This window comes from Nicotiana tabacum, chromosome 7 (assembly GCF_000715075.1).
Source record: "Nicotiana tabacum cultivar K326 chromosome 7, ASM71507v2, whole genome shotgun sequence".
NCBI classification, from domain to species: domain Eukaryota; kingdom Viridiplantae; phylum Streptophyta; class Magnoliopsida; order Solanales; family Solanaceae; genus Nicotiana; species Nicotiana tabacum.
The window spans coordinates 111028207-111052793 of record NC_134086.1 but is presented as its reverse complement, the minus strand read 5'-3'; the positions used below and the strand labels follow the sequence as shown (position 1 = coordinate 111052793).

Genomic DNA, 24587 nt, shown 5'->3' with positions numbered 1-24587 from the left:
CTTACTAGTTCACCCTCTTCCTTGTTTAAATCAAAACCATACTCACTCACCTTCCGCCTAAGGTTATCTATAAGATTTCCATCTTTTGCACTTCTGGCGGGATTTTTGGCCACTATTTTCATTTCCCGAATTTGGGCTCGAAGGGCATCATTTTTGCTGGCTAGCTCTCTCTTCTCACCCTCATCTGTGGCGGCTTGCAAACCATTCTCAAATTGAAGATCCTTGACTTGCTTTTCCAGCTTGCTTATGGTAGCCCTATATTCATTTTCTTTGGCCAACCAATCCCATTGCGCTTGTGACGCCTCGACAAATTCTTAAAGATAGGGTCTTTTGGCTGGTCTCCCAAACTCAACACTTCTTCGGTACCATGCGAGGTAACCGGGTGAGACTTCACCCTTGGATAGATCATGCACTTGGGTGCTTGCTGTTAAGTACTGACACTCGCTACAAATCTGGCGAACTGCTGCTTCATGAAATTGACCGTTAGAACCAATCTCGACTACCTGAGTACTAAGGTCTTCATCCTTTGGAACTATTTGACATCTCCCCAGCTGTCTCAAAATCCGGTATGGGGCATAAGGCTGGATACTTCTGAGACCCATCAGGAGGAAGTGAGGCCCGGTAGCTGGCATGTATATGATTTCATCTATAGGAAGCCACCCAAACGTCCATTCTATTTGATTTGCAGTGACAGAACGGAGACGTGATATCCATTCTATGACCCCTTCTAGCATGCTAAACCTGTCGACCCTTGTATAAAACTCTTCTATGCAGCTTTTCTCTGTTGACCCATAGTTCAGGTATTGAGGATGATGAAATAGATGTTCAATCATCCATATTTGTAGCAACAAGTTGCACCCTTCAAAAAAGTCTCCTCCGGCTTTGCAGGCTGTGAGAGCTCGGAAGATTTCAGACACTATCATGGGTGCGAGGGTGCTTTTGGCCTGAGTAAGGAAAGTGCTGACGACCCCAGCAATCCGTATATCGATATTCCCATCTTTCCTGGGAAACACTAGAAGATCCAAAAATACCACCATAAAAGCAAAACATCTGTGTTCTTCCCATTTTAGGCGATTCCCTTTGCTGCAAATTTTGCTTTTTGGATTGTTAAACCCCCCCTATGTGTCCGTATCGCTGGTATATAAACTGCGGAGTGGAAAAACCAGCTGCCAAATCTGGGTAATGGACCCCCTGCTTATCTTTAAGAAATCTAGGAACTTGTGTGCAGGGACGACTCTTGGAGAAATCAAATACTTGTGTCTCAGAGGAGCTTCAGTGCTCCCGATATATCCGGCTATTTCTTCCAAAGTGGGTGTGAGTTCAAAATCCGAGAAATAAAACACGTTGTGAGCTGGGTCCCAAAACGTAACCAGTGCCTTTATTATGTATCCTTTAGGCCTGATCTTCAATAACCCGGTGAGACCTCCTAAGTAGAGATTGACCCTATCTTATCCTGATTCACCTAGATCTTCCCACCACATACACAGCTCCAAAGGGATCTTGGTCCTGACTGTTACTGGCAAATTTTGAGTCGTGCTCATTCTGCACATTTATTAGGGTGATTTAATTAAGTAAAATCATGACTCATTTGACTCAAGAAAAGTTAACACTATTTTTTTCCAAATTTTTATTTCAAAAATAAAATCTGGCTTTGCAAATACGGCCTTCAGCACTTCGAGGGAGAAGATATTAAGGTTGTGCTTACTAACCGGCCAAAAATTTGAAAAAGAGACCAAAAGTGGGTATTCTTGCAAAAACGGCCTTCTGACGCCCTTTTGGGGACATTCGGCTATTTTTTACAAGAATAGCATCACCTTACTTATCTTCAATAAAAACAATAATTTTTTTTGTTTTTTGGGCTATTTTGCAAAAGGGAAGTTGGACCCGATGGGGGTTGCCTACGTATCCCACATCCGATGAAAATCAAACTGGCGTAGTTCGAGCAGTTTTGACAAAATAAAAACCAACCATATTTTTTTTTAAAACAAAATTTTTCCTTTTCCTTTTTTTTTTCAAAATTCCGGCAGAGTTTCAGTATATTTTGGACATCAGTTTTTCAAAATCAGGCAATTATCTCTCTCAGCCCTCACATTGGCTTTCTTCTTCTCAACTTTTCTCCTATTATTCGATAAGCAGGTCAACATGCAAATCCAAAGAAAATGAATGCGCAAGTAGCAAGTAGGATGCATCAGGATGGTCTTTTCATTTCGGGTACACCTGTCCTAGACAAACCCAACCCCGTGTTGAGTCTCCAAAGTCAAATGCACATGATGCAAACAAACGTTCCTACTAGGGATCCGACATGAGGCTGAGTTATTCTAAATTCAAAACCTGGGTATGTTGTTCTAGACTTGTGTACCCGAGCGGACAACTCGAGCCGGGGGGGGGGGGGCTACGTACTGGGAACCAAAAGGCCATCCGGCTTTGTAGAGCCTCTTCCTAATTTAAGGTATGACACTAACAGAAAAGGAGTCACACCAGCGTGCACATCCTCGAAGATGAGAAGAGAAGAGTTTTGTATACAATTCAAATAGTATCAAAGCGGTAAAAAGCAGCATTTAGCACATTAGGCCAAAACATGTAATAAAACCAGATAATAAATAAAAGCCAAATATAACAATTATTCTAAGCTCAAATTCTTGAACCCTGAACCAGAAGTTCTGGATTCTTGTCCCCAACAGAGTCGCCAGAGCTGTCACACCTCCTTTTTACTACCCCTGAGAGAGAGTATAAGGGAGTTTTTACCAATTTAAAGTGACAAAATCGAAACGGGATTATTTTATTAAAAATTTAGAGTCGACACTTGAGATAATTTATGGTGTCCCAAGTCACCGGTTTAAAATCCCGAATCGAGGAAAGATTGATTCTGTTCTATAGTCCGCGAATACAGAAATCCGGGTAAGGAATTCTGTTAACCAGGGAGAAGGTGTTAGGCATTCCCGGGTTCCGTGGTTTTAGCACGGTCGCTCAACTGTTATTATTAGCCTATTATCTGATTTTAATACATGTTTAAACCTATGTGCATTTTCACTTTATAGTCGCTTTTATTTAGATATTTTTTTAGAAAGATTCAACGTCATCTAAAACACATCTTGGACTACGTCACATAAATGCACCCGCGGTCCACGACACGTTTTATCTAACGTTGTTGAGATTTGGATTTGGGTCACATAAATGTATACCCGAGTTTAGGAAAGTAATTTAAATTATACGCCTAAAGCAACTACGCATTTTAAAATTTGCGAGGGCCATGGAAGTACAATTAAATGGCATGCCTCGAATTCTAAAGATTTAAAATTAATTAAGTGAGGGCCGTGCATTTGAGATTTTGTTTGGCACGGCACACCTCAATTCCAATTTAAAGAGAATCTCAAACTAAACTTTGAGGGCCACAAATTATTACTGTCCTTAATATGGCACGCCCCCAAATACATTTAAAGGAGTCTAGTCAATTTATTAAAAAGACTAATTGCACTTCTGATTTACTTTTAAACCCAAACTAATCTGAAATTTGAAAGCCATGGAACTACTGGTAACGAAACCCACATTTGCTTGTTAAAAGAGTTTAGGTTGGCTATGGGCCTAACAACCGATTGCCAATAGTTTGAACAGGACACGAGAATGCAATTGGGCTCAACATAAAGCCCAAATCAAAAGAAAAGCCTGTTGAGAAAGGGAAAATTCAGTATAACTGGACTAATGATATTAAGCTCATGCAGTATATGATAAAACAATCCCTATTTACAAACAACCTTACATTCATGCTCAAGCAATTCTGATTTCCCAAATGACTTTAAAATTCCCAAGCTCAAAGTAAATGATATACTCATTGGAGAAACAGGCTCCCAATACTACAAAGTTAAATCACAAGTCTAAAGCAAAGATCATTCATGAATTCAAGTACTGATGACAGAGAGACAAAATCGAGCCACTTTTAATTGAATACAATCCTAAAATAACTCACAAGCACTTGAATTGAACTTTAAACCTTAACCAAGGCTTTTCAACATAGTTCCCAACATCAGACACTTAATGCTTTCACCCTTGTTGCTCACAAGCCACACAATAGACTCTGAAGCCATTTAAGCCCAGAATGTAACAAACAACCATAAAATTAACTTAGAATCAAGCACTACCATACAACTCATATGTTGTTCAAATAAATCAAGTCCATACCCTAACAGCCCAAGACTAGATACAATGGCAGGAACTCAGTTATTACACTAGAAAGCAACTAGGAAATATTGTGAATCTGGAAGTGAAACACCATGTAATTCAGAGAAAAACAATTAGATTATGAACAGATAACTTGATTCCATGCTTTGAACATCCATTTTCATTTCATGCTTCAAACTTCAACATCACATTATACAAGTTTCAAGAACATGTACATGGACAACAAAGAAAATAGGAAAAATGAGGGATCAGCAGTAGCAGAGCAGTAACAGCAGCAATATAATAGTGTTTACACAACTGAAACCAACCTAGACTTCCAAAAAAAACCAACTCCCAGCAACTCAAATCAAACTTCTAAACCCAAATCCGAGCCATTTTTCCACCCAGATACACAATTTTGGAAGTTTTTCAGAAGTTCTAGATTAACAGAAGATTCAGAGAACCAAATCCAAGAAACCAAAACCAGTTCAAGCAATTTTCAGCATTTTCTCGGAATTTTCAGAAGGAAATTAATTGCTTCTGAAATTCAGTATTTCTTCTTATCTTTTCAGTCTCTCTAGGGTGTAAAAACTGTGTGTTGAGTGAAAGGAAGGCTTCATTTATAAGGCTAGGGGTCTGTTGTGTGCCTTCCAAGGCAAGGCAATCAGATTTTCCCAAAATACCATCACAGGGCATCTTTTAAAACTGATTTTTGGACAACTGTCCATTTCCTTCAGATATTTTCAATTTGCAGCCTATTTTCCCTAACAATTTTGGGCAACTGTCCATTTAGGAAGCTTCCCAATCAGTTATTAAAAGATTCTTCAAGTTAAACCAATCTCCAAAACTACCCCCTAAAGTTCCTAATTATTCCCTTACCCCCTAAGTTCCGTATTCTCACAATCACAACAAACAGTAAACAAACTAACTAACACCTTCATCTAGATTGAAAACCAATGAAATTCAAAACAATTGTTGAATCATAGTAAATCATGAAGAATTAGTCTACCACAAAGCCCTACAATGGAACTTTCAGAAATACTAGAAAGCTGACGATTCTAGAACATGCTTGAATGAACCAACAAACACAACTACACCCCGAATTAAACCTAAGATCCTTCACACATAGAACTCAGAAAATGCTCTTGAAACAGGAATTAATGCAGACGATGAGCTATACTTGGCCAATCTCAATGCTTCAGTTCCGGAATTAATTCACAAACATAAGCATGAAACCTTGCAGAAAGAAGAAAATCGTACGAATTGAAACCAAGTTCAACTCAAACCTTCTAAAACTGGTTGTTATTAACAATTTAGCAAACAAGCTAATTAATGAACTTAAAACCAGAGATGTAATTCAATTAAACAAGAAATGAATCTTCTGAAGAAAGAAACTGGAAAACAAACAAACAAACGAAAGAAAAGATCAAACGGAAAATAATCGACACAAAGAAATTATCCCAAACCTGCTTCAGCAAGAACCCGCATGAACTCGAATAAACTTTTTGAAGAAGAAATTGAACCTTTGAAGGTCATTAATCGATTGTCCTTAACTAAAGACAAACGATTAATGACGGTTTGGGTTCACTCAACCTTGCTGAACCAGAAAAGAACACAGGGCGAGACCTAGGGCATTCCGGACTTCTGCTCCACCATTGACGAGATAATTTGATGGGAAACAAGGACGTGTTTGGAGCAGGAAGGGTCATTTGGGGTGAACTCGGGTAGATTTGGTGGTTTTAGGGTTTTTAGATCTTGGATTCAGATTTGACATTTGAGCATTTGTGGTGGGATTCAAGGGAAACTGGTCAGAGATTTGGGAAGAGGGAGGTGAGAGGGTTCTAGGGTGTTAAGATGGGGTTGATTGGAGTGGTCGCCGCCGGCGGAGGCGGCTGGAATTTGAGGGCGGCGTCTCTAGGGTTACTGGCTGGAGACGATGAAGATTGAGAGGAGGGGGTTCTAGGGGGTGAGGCTGTTTCGGACAATTTTATACGTAGAGGGCTTTAGTTCCAGTCCGTTGGATCTTGTTGATCCAACGGTTGAGATGGGGAAAGCTCAAACGGGGTCGTTTAGCTAGGCATGGAGACCGGACCGGGTTAGGGTGTGGGTTTGGGCTAGACTCGAGCGGGTTTTGGGAGGGGGGAATTCACTTGGGCCATTACAATTTGGCTCAAAACAGCCTTTGCTTCACTTCTTTTCTTTTCCTTTTCCAAATTCAATTTTCCTTTGTTTTTCTTTAATTAATTTAAATCCTAAATCAACTCTTGAGCTAAATTAAATTACCAAATTAAGCTAATTACTCAACACAGTATTTTCAATAATTAAATAAATCCTAAATTACCAAAAAACTATAAATTTCAAAATTAAAAGTTAAAAATGCAAAATGAGTTATCGTTGTGATTTTTCTATTTTGTAACACAACTAAATTACTAATTAATTTAAAAATGCAAAATTAAATCCCAAATGCAAATGCAATGTATTTTTTTTTTTGTATTTTCATGAATAAAATAAAATAAACGTGCACAGACACATGCAAGCAATTAATCAAAAAATGCTACAAAAATCCACGAAATTGTAAACAATGGGAAAATTTTATTTTGTTTGAATTTATGGGAATAATTCATATAGAGCAAAAATCACGTGCTCACACTCATAATCAGGCTCTCGGCCTCACTCAATCATCAATCTCTCCATTCTCACTCATAGGCTCACAAAATGTCATGAAACTAGCCCGAACATGATGATATGACGTATCAATAAATAACAACAGAGACTGAGATATGATATGAATTGAATGAACATGACTGAGTACGAAATATTAATGAGATCGGTAAGTTAACAGCAGGAAACGACCACTATGGTTTCCAACAGTACCAGTATATAGCCTAAACACGGATATCAACAAATAGGACCACTTTACAGTGCCATGGAATAAACCATGTCATAATTTTTACAGTGCATACCCGCACCCCTGTCACTTGGCATGTGTGTCACCTCAATACCAATCATATAACACATAATTCAGAGTTTCGAACCCTCAAAACCAAGTTTGAAAGAGTTACTTACCTTAATCCGGGCAAAACTCTACTCCAACATGTCTTTGCCTCTCAAATCGGTCTCCAAACCTCCCGAATCTACCCATAAGCAGTACGATACAATTAATATAAGCTAAAGGAATCAGTTCCAAAAGAAACAATACGAAATTATAACCAAAATCCAAAATCGGCTCAAACCAGGCCCTCGGGCCCACGTCTCAAAATCTGACAAAGTCACAAAACCCGAAAGCTAACTCACAAGTCTAACCATACAAAATTTACCGAAATCCGACACTAAATGGTCATTCAAATTCCCAAAATTCACTCTCTCAAATCCTCGTTTTTAAACATTCTGCCCAGGCCTTGCGCACTTGTGGCCACTTATCCGCACCTGCGGTTAGATCTCTACTTTTGCGGAATCCACTTAACCAGTTGCCTCCGCTTCTACGAGCACTGGAACGCTTCTTCACACATCGAAGGTGCGGAAAATGCCATCGCACCTACGAAACCAGCTGCATTTGCGCCCTTCTACCCGCTTATGCGACCACGCATGTGTGGGAGAATCTTCACACTTGCGATCTCTTCTCAACTCTCCCTTGGCCGCTTCTGTAGAATCGCATCCGCGGTTCCCACTCTGCAGGTGCGTTTACTCCACCAGCATCAAAATTTCAGCTGCTTCTCAAATCAAACTCCAAGTCCGTTAATCACCCGAAATCAACCCGAGGCCCCCGGGATCTCAACCAAACATACCAACAAGTCTTATAACCCAATACGAACTTAGTCTAACTCTCAAATCACCTCAAACAACATCAAAAACACGAATTGCACACAAATTCAAGCTTGATGAACTTTAAAATTTTCAAATTCTACAAACGACATCAAAACCTATCAAATAACGTCCGATTGACCTCAAATTTTGCACACAAGTCAAAATGACCCCACGAACCTACTCCAACTTCCAGAAATCCAATCCAACCCCGATATCAAAAAGTCCACTCTCGATCAAACTTTCTTAAATTTCAACTTCCGCTATTTCTAGCCTAATTCTACTACGGACCTCAAAATCACCACTCTGACACGCTCCTAAGTCCAAAATCACCTAACAGAGCTAACAGAACCATAAAAATTCAAATCCGAGGTCATTTTCACATAAATCAACATTCGGTCAACTTTTCCAACTTAAGCTTTCAATTAAGAGACTAAGTATCTCAAATTACTCTGAAATCTCTCCGGACCCGAACCAACTAACCTGCTAAGTCATATAACAGCTGTAAATCACAAAAATAGTAGTAAATGGGAGAACAGGGCTAGAACTCTCAAAACAATACGTAGGAAAACAAGATGCTATGAACAAGCCCCGCTTAAATAACAATAAAAGATTAATTGATGAATTTGTAATGGTATGCCATAAATACAAATATTATCTGCAACGGCTGCTAGTTAATGATAGAGAATATTCTTCATTAAATGTTATCCGATGGCAACCATTTGAACTGCTCCCATTGACCAGGATCCCTTTGGATTTTATCTGATACCAACTACAACTGATGTTCCTGGTAATGGTAGTTACTTGACTCTTCTGTTACCTGCCTTCGATTCCACATGGCATGTTATCATTCAACCATTTAGTACGAACCAATTTTACCCTATATATGTGATGACCCAAACGGTCATCTTTTATTTTAAAAGTTAAATCTGTGTTTCGAGGCCTTATAAACCTCCTTTTGTCTCACCTCAATTTGTGTGCACAATCCAAGCATATATCCGAAAATCTCTTATGTAAATATTTGAGAAAAATGCTAATTTTGCCTTTAAAATTGAATTTAAGTTGACTTCGGTCAACATTTTGGGTAAACGGACCCACACCGATGATTCGACGGTCCCGTAGGGTCCGTATGAAAATATGAAACTTGGGCGTATGCCCAGAATTGAATTTCGAGGTCCCTAGCCCGAGAAATGGATTTTTGAAAGAAATTGTCTAACTGAAAATATAAGAGTTTTTGGAAATTTATAGATGTTTGAATTTGATGGTATTGGGACCGTATTTTGGTTCCGCGGCCCGGTACAGGTTTAGTATGGTAATTAAGTTGTGCCTGTAAAATTTGGTAAAAAACAAAATTCATATGACGTGAATCGAACCCTCGGTTGTGAAATGGAAATTTTAAAAGTTCTTGAGATTTTTCTTTGATTTTGATGCTAAACTCTTAGTTCTATGTGTTATTTTGGCGATTTGATCGCACGAACAAGTCCATATGATGTTTTTAGGTTTAAGTGCATGTTTGTTTTGGAGTCCCGAGGGCTCGAATGAGTTTCAGATAGGTTTTAGGATGATTTGGATTTAAGGAATTCTGTTGTTTTTTTGCTTCTGGTATACTAATATTTTGTTCTTCGCGTTCATGATATAGATCACACGAATGAAAGTACAAGCTGGGCTGGGTAGGGGTTTCTTCTACGTGAATGCGAGGCCTTGGTTGCGAACGCGGAGCACTAGGGGGATTGCTCTTTGTGAACGCGACTGGCCACACACGAACGCGTAGTGCAATGGAAGTGGTTGGGGGAGTCTTGGAGTTGTTCTTTGCGAACGCGGTCCCAGGCCCATGAATGCGATGTTCAGGGGAGACAGATCATCGCAAACACGACCAGCTCATCGCGAACGTGTAGGCCCTTCTGGCCACAAGCTTCGCGAACGCGACATACTCTTCACGAACGCGAAGAAGGTCTGCCCAGTGAATTAAAATTAGAACCTAGGTCGGGATCTCTTCAAAATTTCATATCTCTCTCCCTAAAATTTGACCTTGGGCGATTTTTGAAGAAAAGTTTCAATAGCAAAACATAGGTATGTGTTCTTAAACCCATTTCTCTCACTTTTCATCAACGCCCATTAGATTTCTAAGCCTAAATTTTCTTATTTAAGGGTAGAAATTAGGGATTTTAAGAGAATTGAGGATTTAAAAAATTTAGGGATTTAGACCTCTATTTGGGGGTCGGGTTCCGGAACTAATTGCATATTTAGGCTTGTAAGTGAATGGGTGAACGAGTTTTGGTTTGAACCTTGAGTTTTGACCAAGCGATCCCGAGGTCGGGTTTTGACTTTTTATCGAAGAATGTTGAGAAATGTGTAATTTTGCATTTGAGTTGGTTTCTTTGGCTCCAATTAATGTTAATAAGTTAATATTAGCTAGATACAATTGAATTGGAAGTGGAATCAAAAGAGAAAGCGATATTTGAGGCTTGAGTTTGGCCGTGGAAATCCGAGGTAAGTGTTTGGTCTAACCTTAGCCTGAGGGAATATGTGTTGTGTCTTATTTGCTATGTGTTAGTGTCGAGTACGACGTATAGGTGAGGTGACGAGTATCTATACATTGGTGCCAAGTATGCCCATGAGTCTTATATTAAGATTGTTGCGATTTTATTATGTATTGATCATGCTTAACTTGATGATTTGCAATGTGGAACAAGGCTTATGATAAATTCTTGGTAATTGACCATTGTCAAGTATTGGTTCAAGTTGAGGTTTATTTTGTGAATTAATTGTTGAAACTATATTGGTTATAGCTGACTCCCTTGTCGGGATGGTATTGTTTCTATTGATGTTTCTATTGTTGATTCCCTTGCCAGGATGTTATCATTGCATTTGTTTGGGTGAGGAAGAGTGTATAGCACGAAGGGTGATGTTGTGCATGATATAGAGAGTGAGAGTTAATGTACGAAGTGTGATGCCGTGCCGATATGGTGAGTGTTAATGCACGAATGCTGATGTCGTGCCATATTAATGAAGTTAAAAGTATGAAGGGTGATGCCGTACTATGATTTTGAGAGAGTAAAAGCACGAAGGATGATATCGTGCCGTTTCTATTGATTTCTATGGTGAGAACAAGAGTAAAAGCACGAAGGTTGATGTCGTGCACTTGTTTCTGTGTTATTATTTTTGTTGCTTCAAGTTTAATATTTACTTTGTCGCTTTACTTTATCATTGTCATAACCTGATATCCCCCTCAGTATGTTCCCCTTCTTCCCGTCTTATTATGTTTCATTCTTGTTATTATTGCTTCTCGTACATGATTTAATTTCATAGGTTTATGTGGTTGTTGTGTCTTAGCCTCGTCATTACTTCGCCGAGGTTAGGCTCGACACTTACCAGTATATGGGATCGGTTGTACTAATACTACACTATACACTCTTTTGTGCAGATCCCGGTACTGGACCCGACGGACCATAGTTTAAGGTTGATACCTTAGCGTCCCCTTCTATCATATTTCCTTATGTTTTATCTATTTCTGAGATAGATTTGTATTTTCTTATTCAGACCACTATTTGTAGTATTCGTAGACAGCCTGTGACATTGTGACACCAGTTCTGGGTAGAGTTATATTATGGATTTCGTATTAGTATTCAGTTAGATTTTTAAATTCCGTTCTTCTGCATTTTATTCCACTATTTATATTATGTTAACTTGTAAATTTCTAAAATATAAAGTAAAATGGTAAACAAATCAGTAACATTGGCTTGCCTAGCGGGTTCTGTGTTAGGCGCCATCACGATCCCGACGGTGAGAAATTTCGGTCGTGACAAGTTGGTATCAGAGCTCAAGGTTGCTTAGGTTTTACAATTCACGGACAATCTTAGTAGAGTCTGAGGGATCAGTACGGAAACTTCTTTGCTTATCCCCAGAGGCAAAAGAGTTTAGGAATGACTTCACATCTATTCTTCTCTGTCGTGCGATTTGATTTCTCAATGCTAATTAAACTTCTACTCTGTTCTTTCATTTCCTTTCGAGAACACGTGCTTCTTCATCCACTGACCAGCAGCCCGAGCACTTAGTGCCAGCTCCTACGAGGGGTAGAGGACAAGGCCAAGGCCGTGCTAGAGGATGAGGTAGGGGCAGGGCTCAGCCTAGAGCATCAGCACCAGCGGTGGAGCCTCAAGTAGAGTTTGAGGAGGAGGTTCCAGCCCAGACCGTTCCAGTAGGGCCAGCTCCGGTCCCAGAGGGGTCCATCGCTACCCCAATACTCCAGGATGCTTTGGTCTGTCTAGTGGGCCTTATGGAGATTGTCGCCCATGCAGGCTTACTTCCTGTAGCACCAGCCATCTCTCAGACTAGGGGAGAAGCATAGACTCCCGCTACTCGCACTCCGAAGCAGATGGCTCCTCAGTTTCAAACTCCAGCAGCTCAGTCGGTTGGGGTAGTTCAGCCGGGTGTTGTAGCTCAGACCGGTGATGGAGCAGCTATGTTTGCTGATGCTTTGTGGAGGTTGGACAGGTTCACCAAGCTCTTCACTACTACCTATGGCGGTACATCTTCAGAGGATCCCCAGGGCTATTTGGACAGCTGTCATGAGGTTCTACGGAACATGGGGATAGTAAAGACCAATGGGGTCGACTTTGATGCTTTTCGTCTGTCGGGTTTCGCCAAGACTTGGTGGAGGGATTATTTTTTGGCTAGACCAGCTAGGTCACCGACTTTGACTTGGGACCAATCTCTCAATTATTTCTCGAGGAGTTTCTTCCTATCACTCAAAGGGAGGACTATCGGAGGTAGTTTGAGTGTCTCCAACAGGGTTCTATGACCGTCACTCAGTACGAGACCAAATTTATTGCCTTGGCCCGTCATGCTCTTATTCTACTTCCCGACGAGAGAGAGAGAGAGAGAGAGAGAGAGAGAGGGGTGAGGAGGTTTATTGAGGGACTATCTCGGCCTATCAGATTGCAGATGGCTAAGGAGATAGGGAGTGAGATTTCTTTCCAGGATGCAGCCAATGTGTCCAGACGAGTCGAGATGGTTCTATTACAGGGGAATGGTTAGGGGTCTGACAAGAGGCCCCGTCATTCTGGTAGGTTCAGCGGTGCCTCATCTGGAGGCAGGGATTCTTTTGGTAAGGGCGATCCTCCTAGGCCATTTCATTCAGCACTTCAGGCTTCTCACGGTGCTCCAGGTGGCCATAGTTCTCATGTGCAGTATTCTGATCAGTTTTCCTACAGTGCACCACCAGCTTCTATCAGTGCACCACTGCTACATAGTTTTTAGGTTGGTTACTCAGGCCGTCAGGGTTAGTTTCAGAGTCAATAGTCCCAGTAGCTGAGGGCTTGTTATACTTATGGCGATATGAGGCACATTGCCAGGTTTTGCCCTCGAGCTTCGAGCAGTTCTCAGCACCAGGGTTCTCGTGCTATGGTTCTAGCACCGGGTGTTTCACCAGGGTTTTGCCCCTTATCTGGCTGTGCTCCATGATTCTTTAAGTGCTACTGTATATGTGTCTACATCGGTGGGTAATTCTATTATGGTAGATCGAGTCTATCATTTGTGTGTGGTTGTTATTGGGGGTCTTGAGACTAGCATAGATCTCCTACTTCTCGATATGGTGGATTTCAATGTCATCTTGGGGATGGATTAATTATCCATTTATCATGCTATCTTGGACTGTCATGCCAAGACTGTGACCTTAGCATTACCGGGGTTGCCTCGTTTGGAGTGGCGAGGGACTCCTGGTCATTCTACCAGCAGGGTTGTCTCATATATGAAGGCTCGGCGTATGGTTGATAAGGGATGTTTGGCCTATTTGGCGTATGTTCGTGATTCTAGTACTGAGGTTCCTTCTATGGATTCTGTGCTTGTTGTTCATGATTTTTCAGAGTTCCTGCAGACCTGCCGGGTATGACACCCGATAGGGATATTGACTTTTGCATTGATTTGGCTCTAGGCACTCAGACAATTTCTATTCTGCCATATCGTGCGGCCCCGCCAGAGTTGAAAGAATTGAAAGAACAGTTGAAGGATTTTCTTGATAAAGGCTTTATTAGGCCTAGTGTCTAGCCTTGGGGTGCGCCAGTGTTGTTTGTTAAGAAGAAGGATGGATCGATGAGGATATGCATAGATTATCGGCAGTTAAACAAAGTCACCATCAAGAACAAGTATCCATTATCGAGGATTGATGACTTGTTTTATCAGCTTCAGGGTGCCAAGGTATTTTTGAAGATTGATTTGAGGTCTGGCTACCATCAATTGAGGATTAGGGCATCCAATGTCCCTAAGATAGCTTTTTGCACTCGGTACGGGAATTATGAGTTCTTAGTGATGTCATTTGAGTTGACAAATGCCCCAGCAACTTTCATGGATTTGATGAACCAGGTGTTCAAGCCTTATTTGGATTCCTTCGTGATTGTCTACATTGATATTATTTTGATCTATTCTCGCAACTGGGAGGAGCATGAGCAGCACCTTCGAGTCATTCTCTAGACTCTGATGGATAGTCAGTTATATGGTAAGTTTTCGAAATGTGAGTTTTGGTTGAGTTCAGTTGCATTCTTGGGTCATGTTGTATCAGTAGAGGATATTCGGGTGGATCCTAAGAAGATTGCGGTAGTCAAGGACTGGCCTAGACCCACATCGGCCACAGAGATCCGGAGTTTCTTGGGTTTGACGGGCTATTACCGTCAGTTTATAGAGGGGTTTTCGTCTATTGCAACCACAATGACCAGGTTGACCCAGAAAGGTGCCCAATTCATGTGGTCGGATAAGTGTAAGGCGAGCTTTCAGAAGCTCAAGACAGCTTTGACTACGGTACCGGTGTTGGTATTGCCTACAAGCTCAGGGCCATATATAGTGTATTGTGATGTATCTCGTATTGGATTTGGTGCGGTGTTGATGCAAAATAGCAAGGCTATTGCATATGCTTCGCGACAGTTGAAGATCCATGAGAAGAATTATCCAGTTCATGATTTGGAGCTAGCAGCCATTGTTCACGCGCTGAAGATTTGGAGGCATTATTTATATAGCGTGTCGTGTGAGGTTTTCACGGATCACAAGAGTTTGCAATACTTGTTCAAGCAGAATGAGCTAAATTTGAGGTAGAGGAGGTAATTGGAGCTATTGAAAGACTATGATATCACCATCTTGTATCATCCGGGGAAGGCCAATATAGTGACTGATGCTTTGAGTAGGAAGTCAGTCAGTACGGGCAGCCTTGCGTAGATTCTGGTCGGAGATACCGGTTGCTTTGAATTTTTAAGCTTTAGTCAATCAGTTCGTGAGGTTGGATGTTTCTGAGCCCATCCGTGTTCTAGCTTGTACAATCGTTCGTTCTTCATTATTTGAGCGTATCAGAGATCGATAGTATGATGATCCTCATTTTCTTGTCCTTAGGGACACGGTGTGGCAAGGGGGTGCCAAGTAGGTTACAGTTGGAGATGATGGAGTTTTGAAGATGCAGGATCATATTTGTGTGCCTAACGTGGATGGACTTTGTGAGTTGATTCTAGATGAGGCCCATAGTTCCCGGTACTGTATTCATTCGGGCACCGCTAAGATGTATCAGGATTTGCGGCAACATTATTGGTGGAGGAGAATGAAGAAGGATATTGTTGCGTATGTAGCTCGGTGTTTGAATTGTGAGTAGGTAAAGTACGAGCATTAGAGACCTGGTGGTTTGTTTTAGAAGATTGAGATTCCTGGGTAGAAGTAAGAGCGTATCACTATGGACTTCGTTGTTGGACTCCCACGAACTCAAAGGAAGTTCGACGCATTGTGGGTTATTGTGGATAGGCTGACCAAGTTAGTGCATTTCATTCCTGTGGCAGTTTTCTATTCTTCGGAGCGGTTGCCTGAGATTTATATTCGGGAGATTGTTCGTCTTCATGGTATGCCCGTGTCTATCATCTGAATGAGGTACACAGTTTACCTCATATTTCTGGAGGGCAGTACAACGTGCGTTGGGTATACGATTCGAGTTAAGCATAACATTTCATCCTCAGACAGATGGACAGTCTGAGCGTACTATTCAGATTTTAGAGGATATGGTCCGAGCATGTATTATTGACTTTGGAGGTTCTTGGGATCAGTTCTTGCCATTAGCAGAGTTTTCCTATAACAACAGTTATCAGTCGAGCATTCAGTTGGCTCCCTATGAGACATTATATGGTAGGCGATGTCGGTCGCCGGTTGGGTAGTTTGAGCTGGGAGAGGCTCGGTTGTTGGGTACATACTTAGTACAGGATGCCTTGGATAAGGCTAAGATTATTCAGGATAGGCTTCGTACAGCTCAATCCAGGCAGAAGAGTTATACCAACCGCAAAGTTTGTAATATGGCATTCATGGTCAGAGAGCGAGTGTTGCTTCGGGTGTCGCCCATGAAGGGCGTGATGCGATTTGGGAAGAAGGGCAAGCTAATCCCTAGATTCATCGGTCCTTTTGAGATTCTTGATAGAGTGAGAGAGGTGGCTTACAAACTTACGTTGCCACCGAGTTTATCAGCTGTGCATCCAGTGTTTCATGTATCCATGCTTCGGAAGTATCACGGCGATCCATCCCACGTGTTCGACTTCAGCACTATCCAGTTGGACAAGGACTTGACCTATGAGGAGGAGCCGGTAGCTATTGTAGATTGGCAGGTTCGTCAGTTGAGATCGAAGAGTTATCCTTCAGTTCATGTTCAGTGGAAAGGTCAGCCTATCAAGCTAGCTACTTGGGAGTCTGAGTCCGATATGCAGAGCCGATATCCTCATCTTTTCCCCGACTCAGGTACTTTTCTATGTCCGTTCGAGGACGAACGGTTTTTTTAGAGGTGGAAATGTGATGACCCAAACGAGTATCTCTTGTTTTAAAAGTCAAAGCTATGTTTCGAGGCCTTAAAAACCTCTTTTTGTCTCACCTCGATTTGTGTGCACAGTCCGGGCGTATATTCGAAAAGCCCTTATGTAAAAAGTTGAGAAAATGCTAATTTTGCCTTTAATACTGAATTTAAGTTGACTTCGGTTAATAGTTTGGGTAAATAGACCCGGACCCGTAATTTGACAGTCCTAGAGGGTCCGTAGAAAAATATGGGACTTGGGCGTATGCCCGAAATTGAATTTAGAGGTCCCTAGCCCGAGAAATGAATTTTTGAAAGAAATTATTTAACTGAAAATATAAGAGTTTTTAAAAATTTAAAAATGTTTGAATTTGATGGTACCGGACCCGTATTTTTGTTCCGCAGCCCGGTACAGGTTTAATATGGTATTTAAATTGTGCCTATCAAAATTTGGTAAGAAACGAAATTCATATGACGTGAATCGGACCCGCGGTTGTGAAATGGAAATTTTAAAAGTTCTTGAGATTTTTTTTGATTTTGATGCTAAACTCATAGTTCTAGGTATTATTTTGGAAATTTGACCGCACGAGTAAGTCTGTATGATGTTTTTAGGTTTGAGTGCATGTTTGGTTTGAAGGCCCGAGGGCTTGGGTGAGTTTCAGATAGGTTTCGAGATGTTTTGGACTTAAGGAATTCTGTTGTTTTGCTACTTTTAGTATACTGATATTTTGTTCTTCGAGTTCGCGATACAGCTCACGCGAACATGAAGTACAAGCTGGTCTGGGGAGGGGTTTCTTCTACGAGAACGCGAGGCCCTGGTCGCGAAAGCGGAGCACTGGGAGGATTGCTCTTCACGAACGCGACTGCCCACACACGAACATGTAGTGCAATGGAAGTGGCTAGAGGAAGTCTTTGAGTTGTTCTTCGTGAACGTGGTCCCAGACCCGCGAACGCGATGGTCAGGGGAGACAGACCATCGCAAACGCGAGCAGCTTATCGCGAATGTGTAGGCCCTTCTGGCCACAAGCTTCGCGAACGCGAAGAAGGTCTGCCCAGTGAAGTAAAAACAGAACCTAGGTCGGGATTTCTTCAAAATTTCATATCTCTCTCCCTAAAATCCGACCTTGGGCGATTTTTGAAGAAAAGTTTCAACACCAAAACATAGGTATGTGTTCTTAAAACCATTTTTTTCATTTTTCATCAACACCCATTAGATTTCTAAGCCTAAATCTTCTTCTTTAAGGGTAGAAATTAGGGATTTTACAAATTTGGGGATTTATACCTCGATTTGGGGGTCGGGTTCCGGAACTAATTGCATATTTGGGCTTGTGAGTGAATGGGTGAACGGGATTTGGTTCGAACCTTGAGTTTTGACCAAGTGGGCCCGGGGTCGGGTTTTGACTTTTTTCGAATGTTGGGAAATCTGTAATTTTGCATTTGAGTTGGTTTCTTTGGCTTCAATTAATATTAATAAGTTAATATTAGCTAGATACAATTGAATTGGAAGTGGAATCAAAAGAGAAAGCAGTATTTGAGGCTTGAGTTTGGCCGTGGAAATTCGAGGTAAGTGTTTGGTCTAACCTTAGCTTGAGGGAATAGGTGTTATATCTTATTTGCTACGTGTTAGTGTCGAGTACGACGTATAGGTGAGGTGACGAGTATCTATACATTGGTGTCAAGCATGCCTGTGAGTTTTATATTAAGATTGTTGCGATTTTATTATGTATTGATCATGCTTAAATTGATGATTAGCAATGTGGAACAAGACTTATGATAAATTCTTGGTAATTGACCATTGTCAAGTATTAGTTCAAGTTGAGGTTTATTTTGTGAATTAATTGTTGAAACTATATTGGTTATAGCTGACTCCCTTGTCGGGATGGTATTGTTTCTATTGATGTTTCTATTGTTGATTCCCTTGCCAGGATGTTATCATTGCATTTGTTTGGGTAAGGAAGAGTGTAAAGCACGAAGGGTGATATCGTGCATGATATAGAGAGTGAGAGTTAATGCACGAAGTGTGATGCCGTGCCGATATGTGAGTGTTAATGCACGAATGGTGATGTTGTGCCATATTATTGAAATTAAAAGCACGAAGGGTGATGCCATGCCATTTCTGTTGATTTCTATGGTGAGAACGAGAGTAAACGCACGAAGGGTGATGACGTACACTTGTTTCTGTGTTATTATTTTGTTGCTTCAAGTTTGATATTTATTTTGTCGCGTTACTTTATCATTGTCATAACCATATATCCCCCTCAGCATGTTCCCCTTTTTCCCGTCTTATTATATTTCATTCTTGTTATTATTGTTTCTCGTACATCATTTAATTGCACATGTTTATGTGGTTGTTATGTTCTAGCCTCGTCACTACTTCGCCGAGGTTAGGCTCGACACTTACCAGTACATGGGGTCGGTTGTACTGATACTATACTCTGCACTCTTTTGTGCAGATTCCGGTATTGGACCCTACAGGCCGTAGTTCGAGGTTGCTGCCTTCAGTCCAGTGGAGACCCGAGGTAGTCCTGCAGGCGTCCGTAGACCTTGGCGTCCCCTTCTATTATATTTCTTTCTGTTTTATCTATTTCTGAGACAAATTTGTATTTTCTTATTAAGACCACTATTTGTAGTATTCGTAGACAGTCCGTTACATTGTGACACCAGTTCTGGGTGGAGTTGTATTATGGATTTCATATTAGTATTCAGTTAGATTGTTAAATTCCGTTCTTCCGCATTTTATTCCGTTGTTTATGTTATGCTAACTTGTAAATTGCTAAAAAATAAAGTAAAAAGGTAAACAAATCAGTAACGTTGGCTTGCCTAGCGAGTTCAATGTTAGGCGTCATTACGATCCCGACAGTAAAAAATTTGGGCCGTGACAATATAATTGTATACAGAAGTTGAATTTCGTCTCCGACGTACTTCAACTCACAAAGACAATCACCAAATAGCTCTTCACTGAATAGCTTTAAAATTTAATCGCAACTTCTAATTTGTCAAAAAATTCCACAAATCATAAAGCCCATTTACGAGCTTTCTTTTAAAAATTCCCACAATGAAGTCTTTAAATTTTCACTTTAATTCATCCAGTAATATTTAAATGCATGATGATAAACATGAATATTACTCTCAATTCAATTTCTAACACATATTGATCTCCGTAATACTCTGTTAATAGATATAAAGAAGTTTCAAATTATATACAAAATAAACTAAATTAGATAAGACAAAGAATATTGGCTAATATTAGTTGAGAAAGTACCAGCATATACTTCTCCGTAATTGTTATACTACTTATAATTGCAGAAGAGAAACGTTTGTAGATCAAACTTTTCCGTTGGACTTGATTACCGTAGTTAAATTCAAGGTAAAACGTCACAACCGTTTTACATTGGTTGAATTTGATTAGCCATCAAGTCCACTAAGAATACTACGTTACTTGACACGTGATAAAAGTTTGACCTTTTGGAAATGACAAGTGTCATTTGGCTTGATTTAACGTATTCGTGAGCTTTTTTTTCACTTTATGCCCGCCAGAAACTATTTATATTGGATAACTGGAAAAACGTATAAAACTTATATAATTTTTATATATGTATAATTTTTGTATATAACATACAAAATATATATATATATATATATACAAAAAATATACATTTATTTTTGCTATTATTTTGAAAGCGGCTATACTTTTATCATTTTTCTAATTCATTTTGTATAGCCGAACTAGTTGATCCAACTCAACGTAGTTGGATACTTGGATTATTGATCCATATATTTATTTGGGCCAATCCAATATGTACTAAACGTTTATGTAGCCCTTGTGTTAGCTCAATCCAATAAGTGCCTACACAGTAAACTCTAAATTAAAATTTGTTAAAAGTAAATAAAACTTCAACACCTGTATATTACCTTTAAATTGCAAATGATATCTATGTCACTTTTGCTTATTTGGAAACTATATCATTTTTCCCCTTTTCTTTCTGTAACATTTCCTTCGGTAATCCTACTCACTTTTGCCTCTTCGGAAACTCTATCAATTTTTTCCCATTTTCTTTTGTACTAATATTTTATTGACTTATCATAAAAATAAAGATTCTTTAATTTTTTACAATGAAAAACTTCGAAGATTATGATTTTGGCAGGTTGTTAACAAATTTGCAGATAATAGTAAAACAGTAGATATTCCAAATCCAATGAATAGTGAGTCAAATGGTACAAGAAGTTCCCTATAAAAAGGGTCTAAATTCTCATTCAATTGGCACAACAACACTAAGAGCCTTTCTTTTATAAAATAATCCTTTTGCGTATCTATTTAATATATTCATTCTTAAAAAATGTCAGGAGGAAACAGAGCCACAATTATTGCCGCAGCTGTGATGCTATGCGTCTTACTTCAAACCAGCATTTCAAGTGCAGCTACATTTCCTGCTGGTGGCGCTAATGGTTGGGGTTTCAACATGAATGGTTGGCCTAATGGCCAGACTTTCAAGGTTGGCGATGTCATTGGTAAGCATTCATAAACATACTTTTTATATTCAAATAATAATGAAAATGTGCATCTATATATTTGACAAAAATTATCGTTTCTCTATTTCGTTTTTCTTTCCTAAAATACAGAATTTAAATACATGGCTGGGATGCACAACGTGGTGAAAGTGAGCAAGGCAGGATTTGACGCTTGCGATGGTACTGGAGGACAAGTTTTTAGTTCAGGAGACGACAAAGTAACACTTGTACAAGGAACGCAATACTTCATTTGTACAATCGGACCACACTGTTCTAATGGCGTCAAGGCTGCTGTTACCGCCAATTAATTTATTTCAAATTAAACTGCATTTATCAAAATTAAATCTAGTAGTATTAATTCATTCCAATTGTTGTACTTTGGTGTACCAATGATGTAGAATGTTTTATTTCATGATCCATATAGATAATTTTTTGCTTGTGGAGTACTTGAATTTAAAAAAAAAAGAGATTAAATTATAAGTTGTTATTTCATTCTTCAAAATATAGAAATGAAGAGATAAATAAAAAACAATGGGAAGAAAGCAACATATTATTTATTTATTTATTTATTTATTTATTTATTTATTTGATTTTTTACTTAGCAGTAACTGAAATCTTTTGGCCACCATTACAATGACCAGGAATGCCGCAAATAAAATAGTATGTGCCTTTGCCAAGAGTTACTCTATCATTTCCAGAACTAAGTATTTTCCCAGAAGCGTTACAACTACCATAATTAGCCTTGTTCACTATCACCACATTGTGAACACCTTTAGGATATTTGAATACTGCAAGAAAAAAAAAAAGGTTTGTTAATGTCATGGAAGTAATAAACACTACATAAACTCCTATTTAATCCGACATAAACAGTTATTTTTCTTTAACATACTATCTCACTTTGATAAATAAGCACTTCTGTGATGTAACTTTTTTTTTATTTAAAAAAAAAAAAGATTGTGACATGTAAATAAAAGGCACAATAATGGGTACAAGTAGTTTCATACCAAGCACATCGCCAGCTTTGAAATTCTTGCCATTAGGCCAGTTACTAGCACCAAAAGTCCAGCCATTGCCATCTCCAACATTGTAAATAGCAGCATTAGTTATTTGAATAGTAAACAAGGCCAAAAACATGACCCATAAAATTGCAGACCCATGTTTCCTTGACATTTTGTTTTACTTAGTAATTTGTACTTTTTTTTAAAATAGAAATTTTAAGGCTGAGTGAGGGATGAAATTCATTTCAAAAAGTTTTAATTCAAAGACTAAGAAGTTAGCTGAATGCCTTGAGTTACAACTTTATGGCTTTTTTATAGTGGTACTAGCTAGACTGCCCAATTAATGCTAATTTAATTTTCTAGATTTTGACAATCTTGTTTTGGGCATTCAATGTAGATTTCATGAAATCTACCCATGTTGCATAGTGGAAAAGTGCGACTTTTTTCGTGCAATAAGTTTTTTTTTCTTTTTCTTTCAAGTATGGACGATTTACAGATAAGAGCTCAAATAACCGTTTGGGTGAAGTTAAATGAGCAAAATGTAAATAGGACCGTCGGCCAAAATTAATTATATTTATTGGCTAAAAGGTGTATTTTATATATACAATTTATCGGCTAAAATGTCGAGATTAATATTGGTTGTATATATTTACTCCATGTGTGTTACTTGTTAATCTCATACTAGTAGTTACTCGAGAAAAGTTTTTTTTTTTTTTTTTTTTTACGAGAACTTGTGTATATTGCGCGTAAAAAAAATGCTTGACTAAAATTTTCTTTAAGACCAAAAACAACTCAAACTAATTGATCAGATTGTTGGAATTCTGGAATAAATGATGAAGGAAATTGAAATTAATTAGGCTTTGACGTCCTTGAATCAGTGAAAGACCAAATAGTAAGACCGTCAGAAAGGGGTGTACAAAAGAAACCGACAAACCGTACTAATCCGATAATTCGAGTCAAACCGAGAAAAAAATTCGACTATGATTCGGTTTGATTTGATTTGGTGTTGGAAAAAAAACCCGATCATAATTAGTCTGGTTTAGTTTTAACTAAATAAAGTCAAATCGAAACCAAACCAACCCGACAATATATATATAGAAATTCTAAATATATTTAATATATAAACATACTTATTGTGATGTAATTTATAAATATTTCTTAAATTTTTTCATAATTTTATCTTTTAAGGTATTATTTCAAGGTTGGACTTAGAACTTTTGAATGCTCCAATAAGTTTTATAACCATTAATATTAATAACTCAAATAATGCTAACCGTTGAAGATGGAGATCAGAACAATCGACATTTCTCCATTGATGAACCTAGCCGAGCTTCAGAGAAGGTTCTAGAGATTAGAAGAATTGGAGAAAATGAAATTGTGTATTATTTCCATGTCTGAGAAGTGTATATACGCGAGTGTCTAAGAGAGAATTAAAACATGACTACTAATTATAAAAATGTCACTCTAACTAACTCAACTACATAGCTAACTAACTACTACATGGCTAACTAACTCAACTGCGTATACACATAAATATTACATTAATTATTCTCAATACCCCTCTCAAGTTGGAGGTGTGGAACTCACTGCCAACTTGCTGGGAAGATCAGAGTGTTTAACTCATGTGAGGGCATTTGTTAAGATGTCAGCCAATTGAGCATAGTTGGAAATGTGATGTAGTTCGACTAGCTCATCTTGTATCTTATCCCGGATAAAGTGGCAATCCCCATCGATATGCTTTGTCCTCTCATGGAATACAGGATTTCTTGTAATATGAACAGCTGCTTGATTGTCACAAAATACAGTTATGGGATTGGTACACATGACTGTCAGCTCTTCTAGCAATCTCTTTATCCATGCCAACTCACCAACAACTTTCCTGATTGACCTATACTCTGCTTCTGCAAAAGATAGTGAGACAGTAGTTTGTTTCATTGACTTCCAACTAATAGGGCTATCCCCAAGCAACACAATGTATCCACTCACAGATCTTCTTGAATCACGACAAACAGCCCAATCCGAGTCACAATATGCATTTACAATATAGCTAGGGTCATCGGACAAAAATATCCCCAAAGTAGGATCTTTCTTCAAGTATCTAAGAACATGTACAACAGCTTTTAGGTGAGGTTCCCTTGTTGCCTACATAAACTGGCTCAAATGTTAGACACTGTAGGCAATATCCAGTCTTGTATTTGCTAAGAAATTTAACTTCCCAACTAGCTTCCTGTAGGACTGTGGGCCAGACAACAAGGTTCCCTCATCACTTCTTAATTTAATGGTAGAATCAAGTGAGAGCTAATAGGGGAATATGTCAAGCAATCATA

The 24587-nt window shown here is 39.2% G+C and overlaps 2 protein-coding genes across 2 annotated transcripts; one reads left to right on the top strand and one right to left on the bottom strand.

The window, feature by feature from the left end:
• The first annotated feature begins 20966 nt into the window (after positions 1-20966).
• On the top strand, positions 20967-21717 carry LOC107770259 (basic blue protein-like). Its single transcript, XM_016589546.2, has 2 exons — positions 20967-21262; positions 21374-21717. Exons 1-2 carry the CDS (start codon positions 21091-21093, stop codon positions 21568-21570), a joined length of 369 nt encoding a protein of 122 aa, XP_016445032.1. The 5' UTR covers positions 20967-21090; the 3' UTR covers positions 21571-21717.
• Positions 21718-21729: 12 nt separating this feature from the next.
• On the bottom strand, positions 21730-22533 carry LOC107770260 (basic blue protein-like). The gene is made up of 2 exons (XM_016589547.2): positions 22267-22533; positions 21730-22050 (listed from the first exon to the last, which is right to left on the bottom strand). Exons 1-2 carry the CDS (start codon positions 22430-22432, stop codon positions 21857-21859), a joined length of 360 nt encoding a protein of 119 aa, XP_016445033.1. The 5' UTR covers positions 22433-22533; the 3' UTR covers positions 21730-21856.
• Positions 22534-24587: the final 2054 nt, after the last annotated feature.